Below are 22,207 nucleotides of genomic sequence, written 5' to 3' on the forward strand. Positions count from 1 at the left end.
CCCACTAGGGGGCAGTGTTTTGGCAGTGGGATTATTGAATTGTTTTTGGATGTGTCCTGTATATTTATTTGCCTTTTTCCAGTTAGCCCATTGCTTTTATTGATTTAACTGGTTAAATAAAGATTATTGTGACTCACTGCACCATCTTGTGGTATGAAGCAGTGTTACATGAAGGTATGATCTAGCCATAGTATGGTTAACATATTTGCATAACAAGCAGAAGATCTCTTTTTAAGTTCTGGGAGATAACACAGCTGACTTTGGGGTTGTGCTGGTATGGCATCTGCACCAAAACAATGTTTGATTCATAATCTGACCCTAGTTTGACTTTGGTTATTATCTCTGTAACACAATACTCAGATATTTTGAACATGAAGTTGTCCAAAATGTCTGTGAAATTTTGTTTGTTTGTACATTCAGTAAATAACTAGATGAGTTTGTTTTTTTTAAAATTATTTTAAACACACACCTTTAACAAGGAAGGAAGCATCGAAAGAAACTACAATATTAAAACCGGCTGAACACCAATCAGCCTGGCTGTTAGTCAACATTTACTTATATACAGGGTATATGGGGAAAATGAACAAAAAGGGAAATAAATGGATGCCAGGGCCTCCAAGGCTAAAATGACCCAGAGAAACCACCTTTCTTTCAAGAATAACACAAAACCATAAGATACATAGTGTTAGAGCTCCCTGCTTGGCTAAACGCCAAACGGGGGAAAGGTGGGTTAAATGGAAATGTCAGAGACCCCTGCCCAGCTTCTATTGCCTTAAAGTAAGGCGCGTGGAGTATGGAGGTCAGTCTAAAGTCTGTATCAGGACACACGTTTCAAATGACGTCAAAGAATGGTTAGATCAAGTTGTGTGCAGCAGCTGCTTGTGCTCGCTTGTGCTTGATGCAATCTCAGGTCCGAATACGGAAGAATAAGCTCGTTACCCGCTCTCGTGGTTTGGAGCATTTGAAAAATACAACATAACCACGACGTGGAGTCGCTCAGGTGTGGAAACTGCTCACAGAGAACTGAGCAGCTGTCCGTGGTGCTGAAAGTGATCGTGCATTAAACCGGCGGTGATTTATTCGAGTTGAGAAAATACAAAAGCATTGAAAGGGGACCGGAAGCAGCCGGTAGTGTCAGACACCGACACCGACACGCTTTGTGCTCCCTGAACTTTGTGTGGGTTTGAGATGCGCGTACCCGAGCGATGCCTGGGATAGTTAAGGACCCCATTCTCACACGAGTAAGCGCGCCAAAAACGGGAGATGACGGTGGGCTGCATTCCCATTGACTGAGAGGGAGAGAGAGAGAGAGAGAGAGAGAGAGCACGGACTCCGCCTATACCAACCCAACATCCAGCTCCAGTACGGCGACGGCGGAGGCTCCACAGATCAGCCGAGCGAAGAAGAACCACGGCCCCCTCCTCAGCTCGACTCAGTTCCCGGCGTGAAAAAACGGAGATGGGCTCCGTGTGAATCCGGGCGGTGGAGGGGAGAGGAGGGCAGGCGGGGGGTGGGGGGGGAACGACGACGAGAGCGTGGTGGGGGCAGAAACACCCATAAAGAGGACAAACAAAAGCACAGCCGAGGGTGCCTCCAACCATGAGCGGCTCGCACTATTCGCCGGAGCTGCGGCTGCCGCTACCGCGTTCACTACACCCGCCGACCATGTCGTGAGGTGTGGCTCGGGAACGCTCCGGGAAACCTGTCAGCCGAAACGACACGCCGAGGAGAAGGAGGAGGAGGAGGTGGTGGTGGTGGGGTGGTGGTGGTCGAAAAGATGTCCGCCTCGGTGGGGCCCCAGGGCGGCCCTCGCCCACCCACCGTGCCGCCGTCCATGCCGGATCTGCCGGACCTTAGCCACCTCACCGAAGAGGAGAGGAAGATAATCATGGCAGTGATGGCTCGGCAAAAGGAGGAAGAGGAGAAAGAACAAGCCATGCTAAAGTAAGGGCAACATTTTCTTCCTCCTCTGTGGAAGTTCTAAGGCACAGAAAGCTGCTCTTGTAGCCGAGCTCTCCATTATAACCATCACATCCAGTAACCACCAGCCTCTGCGATTCCGTCATTTTGCACTTGTGGAGGTGTTGATGTGTTCCCAAACATGCAGCCACCGATATAACAGCACCCAGGGCTCGGGAGGTGTTTCCAAAAAGAATCGTGGTTGCATTGGAAGACCGGATGCTGCTGAAAACAATCGATACATTTAAAACAATTTACGGTCACAGTGAGTGGAGACGGCCCGGGTCAAACAGGTGTAGAAAGGGGCTGTGGTGAGGGTGGGGTGTGACAGTGCTGATGGGGGAGACGAGAGGGGGAGAGAGGTAGGGGAGGAGGGGATGAATCATAGCATTATCCAGCTCTCACCCACTCGTTTTCATCAATGGGGTCTGCACCCCATCCCTCGGTTTACACATCCAGCGCCGCTCAGATTTCCCTTTTTACGCACGCGTGCAGGCTGGAGTGTGAGCTTTATCGCTGTAGGTTTCTGCGGACAGTGTGTGTGTGTGTGCGTGTGTGCGCGCGATAGCCTTTACAATAACAGCAGCAACAATGACATTATAGCTCACAGGCCTGGAGCGAACCAAGCCGCTTTTATAAGCCCAGCAGAGGGCCGGTGGTGAGGCGGCATGTAGGACTGTGCTCCCCTCGGCGGAGAGGAGAAGATGGGGTGTGGTTGGCATTCTTAGCAGGCCACAACCAGATAACATACAGATTAGGAAAGAATTGTAATAGAATTGTAATAACATAATAATGATATTGGACGTTTGTAAACCCTCTGCCGGTCGATCGAGCAGGCTGTCAGAGAATACTGAGAAAAGAATAAGAACAGAGAGTGCTGGTCTGGGGGATGCTAGGCTGTACAGAAGCTTTATGGGAAAATGACAGGAGGGGACCGCTTCAAACTGAACAAACCCACTGTGAGATGATAGGGAGACGTTATAGAGGGTTGGGTGTGCTCCAGCTGCCTTTTACAAAAACTGGGTTGCATTGCAGTTTGATGCATCGGGGGGCGGGGGGTTGAACACAAGCAATCTTTAAGACACTGTGAGTCAGGCCTGTATGTGGTAACTTGCTCCTGAAACATGCAAGGACCCTTATTCTGCTCCTGGCTGCTGTTGCAGCATCCTTTAGCTTCTCTGTCCTGCTCTGTTTCTAATGGCTGTTTTCATTTCCTCACTGAAGGGAAACAGAGTGAGGGCCAGCACTGGGCCCCTTGAGAGGAAGTGATGTATTTAATGTTCCATGAGGCACAGGCAGCAGGTTCAGTCAATAATGGCTTCATCATCTGGCTAATCATTAACTGGACCAGAACACCATGGCCAAAGGAGTAATGTGATTTTAGAGAAATGTGCAGGCATTAGCTACTGAGGCACTCTTTGATATTTACCACTATATGGTGTAAGATTATTATGCACAGTATAGAAGACGGACACAGGACTGAACTAATATTTTATTGAGCAGAAACCTGCCTACAAATTGCAGACACCTCTGTTTGTACAAACTGGGTTTCATTTCGTCATTAAACCCAGCGGTCCTTAGCCAAAGTCCTTGTAGAAACACGTTTCACCACTTGGTGATCTTTGGCCAGTTATTTTGAAGTCCCTGTTTAAAAAAACTTTAATTGTTCAGCTCTTTAATTAAACTGTAATTTCACTCTTTTTCATACCTGCTGCGGTGCGCAGACTGATGGCAGTGTAGTTTGATCATGCTTGAAAGGAAGAGCTGCACACAGAAGCTGAATTATATAGAACAGAGGTAATGAAGAAATGAAGAGACAAGCACATGTTTTACTTACATCAATACAGGGGAATTATTCCACTTAAAAGTAGAACAACAATAAAAACAAGGGACACACAAGTATGTAAGTTTGAGCTTTCCAGCTGAACAGTAGGCGATGACCATCTTCATGCACGCTCACACAAATGGGGTCAAGAGATTTAGGATAGTCACAGCGGAATGAGAATACAGGATTAAGTCCATACTTCAGTGCAGATAGTTACTGTAATTGGACTTTTGTTTTAGAGGAGAAACAAGTTTTCTTGTCACAATGTGATTTGAATTATGAGTTAACAAGCAAAATGTGCATGCGGCAAATGTTCCCCAACTGTGCTCATTTGCAATGTGAAGTAACCAGTTTAATGATATCAATACCAGTCAGTGTGTTAGGACGAAAATCTGAGGTTAAAAATTATCATTTGGATTACTGGGGAACTTGAATCTCCACATTTTGAACGTATATTGGCTCTAATGGAAGGTAAAGTTCTTTATAGGTTGCCCATATCCCTTCAAACATGATGACATTTTTTGTCATCCTCATCTATACATAAAAAAAAATACTGCAAATAGTTTGTGCTACCAAACCAAACAGTTCAGCCTATGATGAATTCCAGGATCTCAGATGCTTCTGTTTCATCAAACCGCTAATGGTGTCCAGTGGCCTGATGCTCCAGGTTTATGGCAGCAGTGAGATGGGTTTGTCTTTCTTAACTTGTCATGTAGGGATACTTGATTAGGGACATTTTTTAAAATCAAATCAGAGTCTTTTTCTACATCTAACCAAGAGCCTTTAGCTCTATGCTTGTAGCCTCAAACTAATCAGAATGAAAATGAAAGTAAAACGCTCCCAGCAGGAGGCAAACTGCAGCTTTCTGACTCCAGCCTCCTCATGCAGCTACTGTCGCTCTTTATAATGTGACTGTTGTCTCTCAGTGTTCAGTGCAGTTATAGCCAGTGTGTCAAGACTGCCGTCCAGGGACATTTTGTTTGTAATGGTGAGGAACGGTGTAGTGACATCACACATTGGTTTTGGGATATTTTGCAGCTTCAATATTAGTGTTTTGGCTACAGAAAATGCTAATGTTGCCAGAAGTGACCATATTTGGATGAGAGGGTGGAGTTTTAGCTTTTCAGCTAACACTAGCAAACTTGGTAACTTGGTAGCAAACTTAGCAAGCTGCACAGGTGCTATTGCACAGAAAGTAACGGAGAAATAAAATACTGCAATTTCACTCTAGTTAGCAGAGGTGAAGCCTAGCAGATGCCTGTCTCTGGACACCTGCCAAAGAAAGTGGCAAAGCCTCACACTCCAGGATCCAAACAGATGAATTATTGAAAAAATAATTGTCTCTCAGAATCAAGTGGCCATGAGAGGAAGTGCAGCTTTGGCACTTCCGTGTTGGCTTCACGTCCCCACTTGGATGTGACTAGTACCTGATAGAGTGACAGCACATAATGTCTCGGGATGAAAACATGTTGCTGTCTGTGAATGAAGCAGAACTCTGTGAGTATAAAGGAGTCATAGCTACCCAACAGGGCACTAAAATGAAAAGTTTTTTGCTTTTTTATAATTTAATGATTTAAGAGCTTGATCAATTTTTATTTATGTGCTTCTACGCTGTCTATTAAACGTGTAGGGTTTATTCCTCATGCATTTATGTCCAGAGATGTTTTCCAACACCAGTGAGAGCCTACAGCCAAAAGGACATTCAGTACCTTAGTACATCAAGACCATTCCACCTGGCCAGCACTGCCTGAGAGCTGAGCAGCTGGCAGCGATAAGGTTATACTGATATGGGACTTTATCTGTCACGAGTTTAACCTCCAACATGAAAGAAACATCGCAGAGCCAGATCACCTGCTTCTGAGCTCACAGATGGTGAGAAGTCAGCACCTGGGTTTTCCTTCACTAATTCACAGCACCAGCAAACGCTTTGTCCTCCTCTAATGCATGGTAGACTTCAGAAACTCCCTCCATCAACTTGGCTGAATCTCCATTGACTTCCTAATCCAGAGGATGTTGGTGCAGGGGAGCCGTCGTGCAAAAGGGGAAGGATCAAAATGCAGAAAGCAGCAGCAACCATAATCTCAGGAAAAAATCATTCTAAGCACAACAGGAAATCTTTTTTCTGCTCAATCTTCCATCCACCCCCGGGAGCTTTTGAGGTTCCCAAAACGTAAATATAGAAATAATGTTTAAAATATTGATGTGCTCAGGGCAGAGTTTGTAGACAGGGTGGATGCACAGCACAGGGGGTGGCAGGGGTGGTAGGTGATGTTAATGGAGGCCTCCGCTTATGTTGATCTTAAGGGAAAGAGGTAAAAGCACCATCAGCAGTCATACCCATTGAATCAATGAGCATGCACATCTGCGTTGGTTTTGTTTTCAGGAGTTTAAACTTCTGATCCGTACAAGGTGCAGATTGTTCCTTGAAACCAGATGGGCAGCAGAAGAAATAAGGACTTGGGGGACAGAAGGAGGGAGAGGAGGGAGGATTTAGAGGTTTTAAGGATTAGAGTGGTGGAAGAGAAGGAAAGGGCGAGACTGAAAGAATGGGAAGTTTCCCACTCGCTCAAACACACACACACACACACACACACACACAGCTAATCTCCCTTTACCAGAGCTCCCCAGTGCTGTAAGGCTGCAGGGTGCACAGAGAGGGCAGCGGAGCCCTCCGCCCTGTGTGCCGTCTGATATGGCTGCTACTGTCCAAGAGGTCAGCTACAGCTGGGAGACAAGGTCAAAAACAGGCCGGGTCTTTGGTTCTAGCATCTGTTCTAATGTGTGGAGTCTGGTTTCTACTTTATTGAACTGATTGTTTTCCTCTTATTTAATAGTTACATAAACAGTGAGAGATTGATTGTAATGTTACAGGGTGAGAGGTCGAGACCAGAGAAGTACTGCCTGACTCTGTCGTAGTTCTTTCAATAAGACCACTCCCCTTTCTGCATAAGCTCCTGTATGTAAACAATCTGTTACAGGTAACCAGTATTTACACGTAAAAACCTCACAGAGTTACTACAACTAAAGAACTTTTAAAATATGAAAAAACAAGCTCCTGGTAAATATTATGATCTAATGCCATTTACTTTCTGTGACTTAGCTGTCCATCCACTTATCTGGTGGACTGGTGTAACTCAACGTGATGCTGATTTCTGTGTTTAAAAGCTGAAAAAATGAAAAGGACAATTAAAATAAAACGAAGAAAAGAAAACCGCGTTTACGCTGAAGTTTGCCCGGGGACTGACCAGCACGAGGGACATGAGACAGGTAATCAGGGCGGGGAGCCAATCACAAAAGGAAGACGTAACCCTGTTTCAACCTGTGAAAGAAACCCTGCTTTTATTGTAAAATAGGAAATAAACAAAAGACAACTAACAACAGATTCAAGAATCACACTTAGATAACCATGAATACAAGCACATGGATGAGACAGAGGCAGAAAGAGGGAAGCACTGGGGAGACTGTACTACTACACCTACTGCTAAAATGATCGAGATGTGAACCAAACACAACATCACAAAAGTGAATTTCATCCTCAGAGAACACTTAACGTAATAACAACAAACAAAAACTCGACAAATATAACAATAAATAAAAAAAACAGAATCTACTAGAATATTAAAGAAATCAACAGAAGAATCTAAAAGTTCACCAAACACAGAAAAGCTCATCTTCGGCTACAGTTATGTCACCTCACCAAATAAAGTCTCCAGAGTAAAAAAAAAACTTGTTGTCTTTCAGCTGAAATAAAAAGGAACATTTTCAGATCAGACTGAAGAGTTTCAAGGTTTCTGGGAGAAAAATGCTAATGCTGAATTATGGATCAGGTCTGAAAATAGCACACACTTGGAAGTGGTTCCTGAAATATTTAAGTATTCAGTTCACTGGCTGCTGTTGATGCTCTGAACCTTTTTTGTTTCTTGTTAACCTGATTCATTTTTGTCCTGAAGTTAAATTGCACTAATTACAGCATGTAGTGTTTGCACTTTGTCCCGGTGCACAGACAAACTGTGAGCAGGAATACTTGAATGCACACAGGGAAGCATGTGTGCCCATTTTTTCCTATTTTACACTGGCAAACACTCACACTCATGCAAGATTGTAAGCTCAAAGAGGCACCCACCCACCTCCCCATGATGCACACGTTCTGACAGCATGTGTACCACTGTCCTTATAACGAGAAGCGAAACACAAACGGCACCACAAACCCAGATGACTTGCAAAAGGAAAGGACACTCTAGCAAAGACAGCACGCCTGCATTACTGTACTGTTGCTTTGCAGCGAGCGTTCGCTCGCTTTCCAGACAGCTGGAGCGAGTGCGAGTCCATGTGTTTCTGTGTGTGTGTGTGTTTGAGTTTCCTGGATTGGATCGTCACACTTTGCTCTTAATTAAAAGAACTTCGAGGCAGTCGGGTGTGTCTGCAACACCTGGAGGGAATAGCAGCCCGGTGTGTGTTTGTGTGCATGGTTCTGAGCTTCCGTCCGTCATCTTTTTTCTTAATTTTCACTTAATTTGCAAGAGGAAAAAAAAGAGCGTACTGCACCTGTGCGTATGCATGTTTGTGTCCAATGCAGTAAATATGGGCCAGAATCTGGGTTTGAAAGCCAGAGACTTAACTCGCTGTGGGCTGAATGTATGTGGACGGGCCTGTTCACACATTTTCTGCATAATGTTTCTTGGGCTTTTCTGCAGCATTCACTCAACTGAAAGCTTTCTGTCACCAGAAACAATGCTCACCAAACACAGTGACGGATTCTTACAACTCCCGATGACATTCACTGACAGTTTTTGTTTAACGCTCACTTCTGCCATGTGCACATTGTTTTCTTTTTCTTTTGGCATTATCAGATATTCTCTGATTATTACTTTCAGGAGAAATAATGTGGTTATGGTTTTAAAAAAAACAACAACTAAAGTTTGGGGAAAGTTGTTTGGTTGTAAAAAGGGTTAAAAATGTTAGAATCTGAACTTCAGTCGGATTTGTTACAGCTTCTTTTCCACCTTTTTAACACAAGTATTGGTTATACTTTAAAATCCATATTAGTCAAGAATAATCATAATTTCTGTGATACTGAGTTATTTGAACTGCTGGTTCCCCCATGAAACTATGTGAAAGAGTGACTTGTCAGTTTTAACCCTCTGTGTATGCAGATGTCTACATTTCTTTTTTCCAAAAATATCCATCCATCTTAGGGTGACAAACAGGGTACACCCTGGACAGGTCGCCAGTCTGTCACAGGGCTAACACACAGACAAGGGCAATTTAGAGTCACCAATTAACTTATCCCCACTAACTGCATGTCTTTGGACTGTGAGAGGAAGCTGGAGCACCCGGAGAGAACCCACACTGTGAGGCAACAGTGCTAACCACTGTGCTGCCCATGCATTTTGTTAAACAATTAAAACTAAAGATTGTATAATGCAGACACTGATCTTAAAATCGATGGACTCAACCACTGTCGTGCCGTGCGACAGGTGTCATAAAAGCACCTTTAGGCTCCACCCCCACTGTGTCCCTGAATCAGATACATGGAATCAAATAGATGATTAACAATAAAGTGAAAGTGATGCTTTTTCTAAGAATATTGTGTAATCAGTGCCCTAGGTGGTCATGAATGTAAATAATGTAGACTACATAAACACAAGATGGATGTTACCACTGTGATATCAGCCCTTAATTTGTGAAATCCTGTTATTAATCGTTGTTTTTTTCTTCTTTATATACTAAAATCTGTAATCACATGATGAGGAAACTACACACTCCTACTGTAGTGAGTTTTCAATCTTAAGGCAAAACTTGAACCTAGTGATTAAGACTATAAAGTCATCAGGAAACTAGTGAGATATCAAATATAATCAGAAGTAATTTTGTTTGTCCTCCTGACTATTAAAAAAAAAAAGTTTTTTCCTTTTCAGATCTCTTAGTTATGTCCATCTTTTATGTACAGCCTATGGTTTCAGCACAAAAAGCTGAAAACAAATGTTTCATCTAAACAGATGCAGAACAAAGTCAGCCTAAATTTGGAGTCATGTTTCCATAATTGTGATGAATGGCTGCCTATTACTCTCAGCATCAACAGTCTTTGACTTTACTCTGTTCTCCTCTCAATAATAGAGTGTATGTAAATGATGTGACAGCATTAAATCCATCTTTTACATGCAGTATATGGTAAATAAACTGGTTTATGTTTATAAATGCAAAACTAAAGTGGCTTCTTTAAATGGGAAGTTATGAACTAGGCCAAAAACACAGCATCTGTGGAATGGTTTTCCCAGTTTGGCTTGTAAAAGATTAGATTAGATTTTCTTTCCCCACCTGATCAGTCCAAGCTTTTCTCATCAGTCACAAAGGCTCATAAGAGCAGTGAGGGTTCAAAACCTGCTGGTAATCTTTTTGAGAAGAGCGTAGACATTTACACAGTATCGGTATATTAACAACATTATCGTGCTAATAAATAGTAATGATTAAATAAACACTGCTTAGCTTAGGAGTAAATCTAAAAAGGTTTCTGCCTCACTTGACTATTTTTGTGCACTTTGGGAAACAGCCTTGTGCCTGTGTGTTGATACAGCTGCACACACTTGATATCTGGTTAATCATTAGCTACAGCATCAGAGACAGGGAACAAAATGTGGCAGAGAAGGAGGTGCAGCCTTATCAGACTCACAGAGGAAGGGAGGAGGTGGAGGCTCGCGGTGTCTGGCTGAGTGTGCTGAGAGTGAGCGACCTGAGTGAGTAGCCCCCGTTAGTGCTCCCAGACCTCAGCAGCATTAAAGTTTAATGAGAATGCATTCTGCTTGGGTTGACCAGACTCTCTACACTGCTCTCCCTTCATCTCTGTCTGTGTTTGTGGTCAAAGGAAGCCAAGGGAGTGTATCCTGAGCGGCCACACACACAGCAGGCTACGGGATCAGCACGTAAACGACCTCCGCACGCTGACTTAAACAGCACGCCAAACAACAGAGCCAGCGTTTGCAAACATGCTACATCGCGAACAGCTGACCACACCTGTGAACTAAATGTTCCCCATATTTCCCTAGTGAGGAGCAACTTTGTGTGTTTAAGAAAAAGTAACGCATTATTGTCATAAAAATTGTTATTATAATAGGCCATAAATAACGTCTGGTTTAGGAGACAAATATGAAGCATCTAAAACAAAAAAGCTTTGAATGAGAAATTAATCATAATAAAACCACCATCAATGGATCTCTTTTTGCTAACTGGAACAATTTTACGTACTGAATGTAAAAACATTTAGATTAAACACAGTAGCTAGCCTGGCCTTTAATAGTGTCTGAGCCTGCTCCACAGCTTAGCTTCTGTATAACAGGGGTGTCAAACATACGGTCCTGGAGCCTAAAACAAGCCCACTGGAAATTTTTATTTAGCTAACATTAAGCAGAGCATAATGTTAGAACAATATACGTCTCCGATTCTGAGGAATGTTGTTGTTGGGTTTTTTTGGAGGCAGAAGTGACCTCGTTTAGACAGGAGGGTGGTGTCCTTAGTTATCAGCCAATATTAGCAAGCTTAGTAAGCTGCATCCATCCACCTGTATCGGTGCAATGCACGTGCTAATTGGGGTGGTTGTGGTTCAGCAGGTAGTGGAAGCCATCTAGTGCAGCGGTCCCCAATCCCCGGGCCACAGACTGGTACCGGGGCGTGAGTTGTTTGGTACCGGGCTGCAAGAGTTGAGGCTCGGGTGTGAAATTTATTTTTCAGGGTTTTTATCGTTATTTTTTAAGCGTTTTTATCGTTAACTCGGTTTTCCTGGGTCTTTTCCCGTGTGTTATGAATAAATCTTCTTTTTTTTGGTACCGATACTGGTTTTATTTTGTTGTATTTCTCCGCGACACCTTAAAGGCTGGTCTGTGAAAATATTGTCAGACATAAACCGGTCCGTGGCGCAAAAAAGGTTGGGGATCGCTGATCTAGTGCTTGGAAGGTTTGAACCCTGGCTGCTCCAGTCTGCAAGCCAAAGTATACTTTGAGCATGCTAAATCCCAGGATGTCAACATGTTTATTTCTGCTGTAACACGGGAGTCTGTGGGGCTTGCCTCACTTTTGTATCTAGCCTTAAGCAGCTACATGTGGAACTGTATGTTTTACCACTTTGCATGGACACTTTGCTTCAACGTAGAATGGATAACATCATGGGAGTTTTACAGGCCATGGTTAATGCTGCTGTCTAAGGTGGTTAAGTCGAGGGGTTGTGCAGATGTGTATTCTTTTTCCATTTGTGGCTCATTGTGTGTGGAGGTGGGAGAGCAGGATGAATAGAAGAAAATGACAAAGGAGGTGGCGTGCAACGGAGAGGAGACTGCTGGGATACAGTGAGGGGATTAGAGGTCGCCTGTAATTACTCCACAACTACTCCCCCAACTAGAGCTATGGCTTACACATCAGCCAGCAGGCTGAGTGAGGTCAGAGGCTTTGTGATTTACATATGTGTGCGTGGCTCAGTATTCAACAAACAGGAGGACAACACAAAGTGAACTGCATATAGACAGCGATGTGGAAGAGACCACTGTGATCGCTTTCAGAGCGGAATCCCATACAGCACAAACGAGATGAGACAGTGAGGTATAAGATGAAAAGAAATAAAGGAAATGGAGGAAGATGGATGTTAGAGGGATATAAATGGAAAAGAGAAAATATAAATGCATGTAGAGGAGGAAAGAGAGACGCTCAGGAGTCCATGCCAAAAAAGCACTCTCCTCCATAAATATGGCTAAAACACTCACAACATCAATAAAAGAGCTATCAACATCTAAGCACTATCTTTGGGAGGGGCTGCTGTAGTTTGATCCTGAAGGCTAAAGCCAGGCTGAAGCTGTGTAGCAGGAGGCCTGTGTAATTATGGCGCAGTAAGAACAGCAATGTGCTAGTTACACAAGACTGAACCTCCAGCGAACAATACAACATCAGGTCTGTTCTTTTACCCTCTTCACACCAATCAGTGACAGGGCGGTGCTGCTTCTCCAGTGCGGAGCCATTAAGGCACTTCAGAAGAAGAAGATGTACATACAGCCATATGCACAAACTGTACATAAAAGATGGAAAACCTCTTTCTACTCTTTCTGAAGGCCAGCAGTGATCTCTGGCCTCTGTTGATGAGTCTGAATGGCCTGGATCGCTAGTTTCAAATCATGTTTTGCAAATTATTGGTTCCAAATAGTGAAAAGGAGGATAAACACAGTTGTGCTTATTGGTTAAAGCAGCGGGCCCCAACCTTTTTTGCGCCACGAACCGGTTTAATGTCCGACAATATTTTTGTCAGACCGGCCATTGAGGTCGCGGATAAAACTAACAAAACAAAAAATATACAACAACATACAACAAAAAAAAAAAGATACAACCAAGGCAAAAACTGTGGTATTTTGAAAATAAAACCATACATTTTAAACCCGAGCTGGTACCGGTCTGCGAGCCATTTGGTACCGGGCCGTGGCCTGGGGGTTGGGGACCGCTGGGTTAAAGGCTTGATCAGTGTGCAGTGTCCTTCGATTTCACACTCATGGGAAAATGTTTTGCTCAAAGCATCACAACAAGATGATTCACTAACTGCCAAGCGTCCATTTTTCATAATTTATCCTAAAACTAATTCAATATTAGGTGTCAAATTTAACACTGAAGGAAAAATTCTTGTATATTTAACATTTCTGAATCTTAGCTTGTAGTTGTTCTGAGGGAACATATATATATATATATATGGTACTGAAAGGATTGGTGTGGGGGGAAAAGAAAGGTTCTCTCCACCCTGAAACTGAGATTCCCTTTACAGAAGCCAGATTTTGTTTCTTGAACACTGCAGCTCTTAAATTGTGTACTAACCCAGCAGGTTGGTGTAAATATAACAGCCTGAGAGGATGTGACTGTATGCATGAAAGCTGGGAATCAAACTCCATGAAGCCAGGCAGGATCAACCAGACTGCTTGAGAAATGTCTGCCCTATAGAGAGGTACACAGCAGCCATCTGGGTGTTTTTTTCTGCTATGACGTGGGTACTATTTTATAGGCTTTTGAGAGTTGATGGAGGCAAGTATGTAAAAGTTGTGATAAAGAACGTCATGGCAGGCAAACAAGAAAGCAAAGAAGATGTTTGCATTGGGTTAGCAGCCATCTGTTGCTCTTCTCTTTCGGTTCTTTACTTTTTTTTAGGTTATTTCTAACACATTTTCTATCGTTCATTTCAACTAAGTAGTAGCAGTAGTAGTAGTATTTGTAAGCAGAGTCTTCTTGCTTTTATAGATTGCAGCTGCCTGAGAGGATCTGTCTATTCTTTTTCTGTCCCCCCCCTTCTTCCTCCCCTTCCTCTTTCCATCATCCTGTCTCCATCCTCTTTCCATCATCTACTCCTCAAGTGGTATTTATAGAGTGGCTCCGGATGCATCAGCTTCTCTCCTTCGCTGGTCTCTGGCCCACGCTTGTTTCTGTCTTGGCTCTTTTTGTTCATCCTTTGCTTTTTCACTTGTTCTCTCTCCTCCTCCTCCTCCTCCTCCTCCTCCCTGTAGACAGTTTGTCGATCCATGTCTTTCTGAGATGGGATTCTGTGTGTTACACACTCCTCACCTCTTCTTCCTTCCATCCTGTTTCTTTTCTTTTTATCTCACAGTCTCTTCTCCCTTTCTGGGTCTGCTTGCTTTCATTTACCTCCTCTGATTACTCTGTCGCCATCCCCGAGCTCCCTCCTCTCTTTGCTTCCTCACAGCATGTGTCAACATGTCTGTTGTCTTCCCTGGTCCCCAGCTCCAGCAGCAGAAGAAACATTTTTCGCTTCAACACCCTCTGTTGTGCTTGGATTATTGATCTAGAGAACTAAAAAAACTGCCATATCTCTGAAAAGTCCCAGTTAGTGTTCAATCCTATCTGCTTCTTCTGTTGTCCACCTTAGGAATAAGAAAATAAGAAGCCTTTGATAGTTACTGATATTTGAATCACAGTCGATTGTAGGGTGGTGTCTTTTTCAAAGTCCTTCGAAATGCAAGAATACAAGCGCCATCTTTCCTGTATCTATGCATCTATCTAAAACAATGGCAAGACAATCATAACTTTAATTTATTGCATGCTTAGAATATAAGTTAATTAATATAACAAAACAAAACAAACACTTCCAAGGATGGGCACTGCTGCACTTCGGGTAGAGCCATAGATAGTAAAAAGCATGGATGTAGCTCCCCATTATGAAGCCTTGAGATATATTGCAGTTGAGCAGTGGATGACTCTCATTGTCTAATGACTTATCAATCACAAATCTTTAGCCGGCCCATCATGGATGATCCTCTTTTCTGCAACTTAGGTTGACTAAAATGTGTAAAATAGCCTTAATGTTTTATTCAATATGAACTGAAACACGTGACTGAGTCCATAAACTCATGTTGTTTTACAGAGGCTGTTTCAGGGCTTTGGGTAACTGGCCATTCTCAATTGCCCCTAGTTGTGAATATGAATGGTTGTCTGTCTCTCTGTCTTAGTCCTGTGACAGACTGGGGACCTGTCCAGGGTGTACCCTGCCTCTCGTCCTCTGTTAGTGGGGATAGGCTCCAGCCCCACCGCGGCCCTGAATTGTTTAAGAGAAAGAAGATGGAGGAAGTTTCATAACATCACAGCATCATTAATGGATCAGCTGACTGCTGATGACCTGTTTAAGTCTTTAATCAATATGGACACATTTGCTTTTCATCACTGTATTAGGTTTGTCTGATAATCTCAGACGAATATTGTCACGGGTGATGGGAAAATACGGACTCAGTCGCGGAGCTCTGGATGCAAAGCAAACAGTGCGTTTATTTACAGTGCTCAAAAACAGTCTCCAAACACAAAGCAAAGTGCAAAAATCCAACGGTGATCTTCTCCAAACTCCCAGTGGTGCGCAGGTGAGTTTCCAAAGTGATTATCCGAGTGTGTTTTCTCCTCCGAGAGCTTAATCCCGCGGGCTCCTTCTCTCCAACCTCCTGCTCCGTATCTTTTCCTCCGAGCTTCAAGCACAATCCAGCGTCGACTGCCGTCTGGACACACAGTTAAATACCTCAGCCCACGACGAAGGATGATTAATGACAGCTGGGGTGGTAAATTAGGTGCAGGTGTGTCAGCCGCTGGGTGGAGACAGCAAGGGTAGGGAGGAGGAGAGAGAGAAACACACACACAGGCAGGTCGCCCTGGGAAGGACCGTCCGACCATGACAAATATGAACTTAAAATTGGTCTTTGCGTGAATTAGATTCAGCATACAGCAAGCAATGTAATATTTTCCAAGTTTGAACTCTATTTGCATCCAAATAACTTTTGTGTGTGTGAATTTGACTCTTTAAGGTGTTATCAATGATCTGGAAGCTAACTAGCACTACCAGCTTACTGCTAGCTTTCATATGTAGTAGATTAGGGTTTGTAGTATTTTGTCATGTATGTACGTTGTACCTTTAAAAGTTACTTCTAAAGGTGTACTAGAAAACCAGAATTCTTAGAAAAGAACAATTAGCTTCTTTAGCAGTCTTCATGTTGGCTCGTAAAATGCAGGGTGTTGAGGACTACACCATGGGTCATGAAAGGGGCGGGGCTAATCAAACCAAACGCTTCCTGCTGATCTTTACTGAGACTTGAAGCACACACGGCCTTCTTTCCAGTTTCTTGAACCTCCTCCTGCAGAGAGTCTTCGGCAAGGCGTCACTGGGAATCAGCTGATGAGACAGAAATAGAACTGCCCTACACACACAAACACACGCCAACAGACACATATGCACAACACACACACACGCACACACACAGAGCTTTCCCCTCCCCATCCTTGGGCCATGTATTCATAGCGGCGCTAATTAACAACTCAACACCAGTGACTGGTGAGGAGAGCGGAGACAGAGGAGGGAGAGATGCAGAGGGAACAAGAGGAGGAGGAAGAGGAGGGAGGGAGTTCTTGGACTTGCTGAGCTGAATAGTTTATGCGAGGCCCGAGGCGAAGGCAAACCCATACATGTGTATATGTGGGGTTTCTGTCTGTGTCATTGTTTATATTTGTGCATGTGTGCTCATTTGCACACACGTGTTTTGACAAGGCCACAGCTAACCCGTATCTGGCTCTCTGTCCCTGCCAGCCCCCGGTGCTCACCGAGGGAGACGAGGCAGCCACAGATCAGCTGGTTCACACCACTGTGGCCCCTGTGGTCACTGTCTGCCATGGCCACATGCTACCAGCATGTAAAGGTGACTTTTTCCATAATGTAATAATTTCATCACCGTATGAAGGCAGTGTCATCTCGTTAAGTTCTGGTCCTGATCATACGCATTATCTCTCTGTACTCAGTGGCTATAAATAGGGCAGCTATAAAAGTGATCCTATTTATAGTCTTAGTGTTGTGGAGTTAGAGAGACCCTGCTGGCAATCACTGAGACGTGAGATTCTCCACGTAGTTAAAAAAGATTTCCCATGTTTTAAATAAGAAATTGATCTTATTCTTTAAGTGATCTGTTCCAGAGGTATACAGCTTCTCACTTCCGAGAGCATCAATCCAATTATCAATCGGAGGTCTCGCTTCCATTTCATTGCTGCAGATTTTGTGTCTAGTAGGATTTCTGTGAGTCTAATAGAATGACTGTGCGCATGATTCGATTGTGAGAGGTTGGCTAAAAGGCCTTGATGGCTCTTAGGCTTCAAAAGTTCTCTATTTTCACAGGGAGTCTGCAACCATCTGGCTAGCTACTGCTTCTAGAAATCCCATAAAGTTTGTTGAGAGGAGAAGTTCCACATTTAGCTTTTGATGGAGGATCCTAGATGTTGAATGGCGCTTCCAGCTTAACCCACAGTGTCTCACATGATAGGTTTATTTATGCGTATATGGTATAGGTAAACTCTTATTTCGAATGTTTTTAACAGATAGTTTTACTTGTGTTTTATGGTGACCACTGATAAGAATGTTGCCCGGCCTTGTATGGCTATCAGATAAAAGTATCCTGTGAGGGAAGACTAACTTCCTTTATTGTTGTTAACAGTTTTGCTTTGACTGTTTCTCTCTTCCCTTTCACATCCCATTGGAGGTGATGCATAGCTCCAGTTCTTAGTACTAGTGATAAATGGCCTGTTACAACTGTGGTTTTTCAGGCTTCGGTTACAGCTGGGACATTCATGGAGTATTTCAACCTTTTTGGAGATGAATGGGTTGACGTAGAATGTTTGAAATGATTACAACTTATACACTGCTTAAAAATGTAGTGAATAAAATACACAGTATCTATTAATCTTTAGGGATATCAGCCTGTCAAGCTATGATGTATCAACTACTGTGAATCAGTTGCACCCTGCTTTGTTGCAAATGGTGCACCAAACTGGCAACAATGAGACAACCCTCCCAAAAAGGGGATGGTTTTGCAGATGGTGACCATTGCTCTCCTTATTCCTTCTGACTGATTTTTCTTTTCTGCTACATTATTTGTTAAATGCAAAGAAATGTGACCTGGTACTGTTGAGGAGGGAAATGCAGTTCTTATTGAGTCATGGAGCTTTTTTCTCAGTAGCCATGATTTGTCTTATTAGGTGAAAACGTATGTCCTGCATCGAGCCGCGCTGTGCTTATGTCCAAACAGTCTTGTATTTTTAATATTCGCTCTCCCTTTTACCTCTGCTTTGGTCTCAACAGTCTCAAAGAGAAAACTTTCTCTTAACAGCTAAGATCAAAGTAAACCCTATAATCATGTAGTTCTATTGATAACCACATGATTTAAGATCTAACCTTTCTGAAACAGCAGCAGAAAATATGGAGTCAAAAACAAAACTAAAAAGAAGTCAAAAAGAAGTGGTACCGAGACAGGACTCCGACTCTTCTGGTTCTCTTCTGGTTGATGGTCATTTGGGCCAAACCTGGACTCACTTACTGCAATGGTAAGTGTTGTGTGGACCAGAGGTAAGTTAAACTAAGTTAAGATAGCCACACTTACCGTGAGTCAAGACCAACAATCAAAGCTCAAATTTATCATTGTTTTCTCACAAAAACAAGTCTGATATCCCAGAACAACAGTGTGTTATCTTTATTAATATATCGGTTATTGAAAGAGAGTGTGGGTAAGTGAAGTTAAGTGTGCAATGATGCCCTACATTCAGCAGGTATTAAAGTTGGTGCAGCAGAGAAATTTAGGAAGAATCCAAATATTACAAATCATTTTTGTTACCAGTGGGTTTTTCACTTGGAAAAGTGACTCCAAAGGCTCCTCTGGAAATTTTAGTTCTCCTTCACCACCTGTGTTCCCAGCCATGGTGGCTGACCCCCGGGGAAGCAGCAGGCTCAGGCATGTAATCAATGAACACACAGCAGAGTGAACACAAGACGCATGTCCTCACCTGAGAGGACGTCTCTTCCTGTGTCTTTCCGTAGTGATTATGTTTTTATCCATGTGGTTAGGGTGACTCATGTATCTGAAGCTAAGTCAAGGTTAAGCTTATGCATTGGTGGAAAGTGTGTGACACAGGGGAGATGGATCTGGCAACACACTCACAAACACAGACTGTATATAAATGATGTCACTATGACATCACCCATTGATTAGATGAAGAGATGGATCTGACCCTGACCCCAGGGGACACAGCATTCTCATATTTTAGGGATATGTCAATCATAAGCCACACCCCTAAAACAGACCCTCTGTTATTCTCCTTTGTGCCTCTTTGTGACTCTACATTTGAACTTGCTGCAGTCAGTGAGACTGGAAACTAATTTACCAAAGTCATCAGGAAAATGCTTAGTGAGGTAATCTTTTTTTAAACATGTCCAAAGTTTCATGTGATGTCACAGAGATGGGATGTCCCTAACATAGTCATCTCAGGCACAAAGAAGCCCCACCCACCTTCTGCTCAAACCTGTTTGCAAGAGGCAGCTAATCAGAAAACATCTGGATTGAAATGAAGGGGCAGTTCAACAGCTTGTTCAACCAGATAAACCAAGCCCGAGTATAAAATACATAAAGATTATTTCCTATATAAATCATGCAAAGCTACTTTAATGGAGTCCGAGGGTAAATATACGGAGCTGGCGATGAGCAGAATAGGTCCCCGTTCATTAATTCAGATTAAAATCCACAATAGTTGCAGTTTGTTAGCTAATAGTAGCACGTGCAATCAGAAAACTGTCACTGATGTTGCGGATATGTGCGGATAAACTTGGAGACAAGGGGGACGAGAGCCTCCTCAGCTGAGCTCATGATTTAGGCTGAGAACACAGATTTATTTTTATATCATGAGCCGCGTCGTGCAGCTTTAACGGTGCACGTCTGCTGAATGTGTGGAAGCGATAGAAAAAGGCTGATGAAACTGTATCTCTAAGAACAGGAACAGCTGGTGCACTGACACCCGCTGACACCCAGCGCTTGATGCTGCTGCGTTACCATGACAACCTGCTGCGCACCCTCTGTTTCTGACAGCTGTTCCCATTGCGCCCATGCTTTGCTCAGCCCCTGGACTCACGTTGGCAGGATGGATAGCTTCTTGGGGTCAGGGGTCATGTTTATGACGTTGCTGCCGTGGAAGCTTCATGTCGGTTTTTCATCTGAAATACAGCTTAGGGTTTAATTTTGGAAAATGTCAATTCAACCATAAATTAAAGCTTAAATTGAAGCATTTTAAGTAAAAACATACGTGTATTTTTGCAGACATGCGCAGACACTTTCTATTGGAAGCCTGTGATGCTTGTATCTGTCCTCCTCTCATTATCTATTGAACCTTCAAGGCTTCATCCTGTTTTCCTCAGTCACACACAGCCAATAATGGTGATGGACTAAGAGCTCAGGATCATTGTCATCATGCACTGTGAGAAAATAAAGTAACTTATTGTACAATACTGATGGGTACCCATCAACATTCTTTAATACACTTGGAAATGAAGCAATATTTTAGTCACACTAACCAAACAGCCACTGGAAAACAAAGGTCCCAGGAAGGTTGGAACCCAGAACCCTCTTGCTGTGAGTTATCCATGTGCATCACCGAGTCACCAAAGTAAAACATAAATACAAACTTGAATAAACATGGAAACCATAAAATCTGTGCACAAACTGGATGTTTTACTTTTCTTGACACTACATCTTGAAATCCAGAAGAAACACTCTGAGAGTAGTGTGGAGCGGTGGTCATTTTTTGTTAACTGATTGTGAACTTTAAAGCAGCTTGTATCTGTATTAAACATGGCACGGAGGCTCGTATGCTGAGCCCTTAAGTTAGATGCTAATTTTATAGTATTTTATAGGATTTATAATTTCAGATTAAACATAACATACCTGAATGATTATCTAACGAATAATTTAACCAATTAATTTGTCATCTAACCTCAACATTAATGTAAAAAAGCAGATTTCATTCAGCCCTCCTGCGCCTGTTCCAGCCATTTCTCGCGTGAGCTGATTGGCCGAGATGTGTCCCAGACCGCCAGGCTCCTCCCCGCTCCAACTGTGCATGGTGGCAGTCTGCTGCAGCAGCACTGTGAGCCACAGACAAGCAGAAAGGCATCAGTGAAGAAAATCATGTCCGCGGCTTTGACAGTTTCTATTCGACATTCTCTTTTCCTTTATTTGAGGATGACTAGAAATTTTTCTGAAATTGTTTATGATTTCATCCGGATATAATGCCTTTTACTTAGGACTGACACAGACCTTTTTAGAGAAAGAAAAATCCTGTCGAGGCAAAGCAACATTCTTGGACTTTGATTGGGTCATGGTGGAGGACAGTTATCTCTTTGATTATTTGTACCATGGAAAGCTGTTGACAACAGATCAGGTGTTATGTTTTCAACCTGTTTCCTGCCCAGCAGCTGACATACAGAAAGCGATGTCTGCTTACAATAGACCCAGGTAACCAGTCTACACTAAGTGTATTTGAAGGTCTTTTAAATGTATTTATTATTAAGTTATCTCGAGATTTGGGTGCTTGTGATGGGTGCTGTTTCTAAGCTCACAGCTCTGTTACCTCAGCAGTGTTTCCCACACATACTTTGGTTACAGTTGAAGTTTTGGGCCACAGGACAAGAAGCTGTCTGGAGACCCAGCTGAATTATATCAAAACCACCACAACAGCAGTTTGCCCTGTGACCCAGCCAATGGGAAAACAGAAGATGAGCAGGGGCGGGGCTAGCTGGTTAGCATGGACTAAACTGTCAGATTATTGAAAGTATTGATGTTTTTCTCTTACAGTTGTGGCTGAGTAGGCTGTCCAAGTAAAGCCTGTGTGGAAAACACAAATCAGTGTGGAGCATTCAGCGCCCTGATGACCAGCAGGTTTTCCACTTGTCCCACTTTATTTGTGGGTTTCATTCATTTGTCATTTTCAACTTTATCAAGTGTGCAGAAGTGTGAATTTCACAGTTTTTGACAAATAGCTCAGCTATAACATCGGTGTGCTGCGAGAGCCCTGAATAAAGTTTGTTTGGTTACACAAATAGACAAATTGGCT

The 22,207-nt window shown here is 43.1% G+C and overlaps 1 protein-coding gene across 10 annotated transcripts in view; it reads left to right on the plus strand.

Annotated features, from left to right (window-relative positions):
- The first annotated feature begins 965 nt into the window (after positions 1–965).
- Positions 966–22,207, plus strand: part of rims1b (regulating synaptic membrane exocytosis 1b) — an 87,097-nt gene continuing 65,855 nt past the window's right edge. For 3 of the 10 annotated variants that reach the window (XM_025908097.1, XM_019359500.2, XM_019359502.2), the window contains exon 1: positions 21,248–21,609. In XM_025908097.1, the coding sequence (XP_025763882.1) occupies positions 21,365–21,609 (245 nt within the window). In that variant the 5' untranslated portion in view covers positions 21,248–21,364. Of the gene's footprint in view, positions 1,945–21,239; positions 21,610–22,207 lie in introns of those variants that run through there. The other 7 variants (XM_025908095.1, XM_025908096.1, XM_019359501.2 and 4 more) reach the window with 5 other exon arrangements.

This window comes from Oreochromis niloticus, linkage group LG6, assembly GCF_001858045.2.
Source record: "Oreochromis niloticus isolate F11D_XX linkage group LG6, O_niloticus_UMD_NMBU, whole genome shotgun sequence".
Taxonomy (NCBI): Eukaryota; Metazoa; Chordata; class Actinopteri; order Cichliformes; family Cichlidae; genus Oreochromis; species Oreochromis niloticus.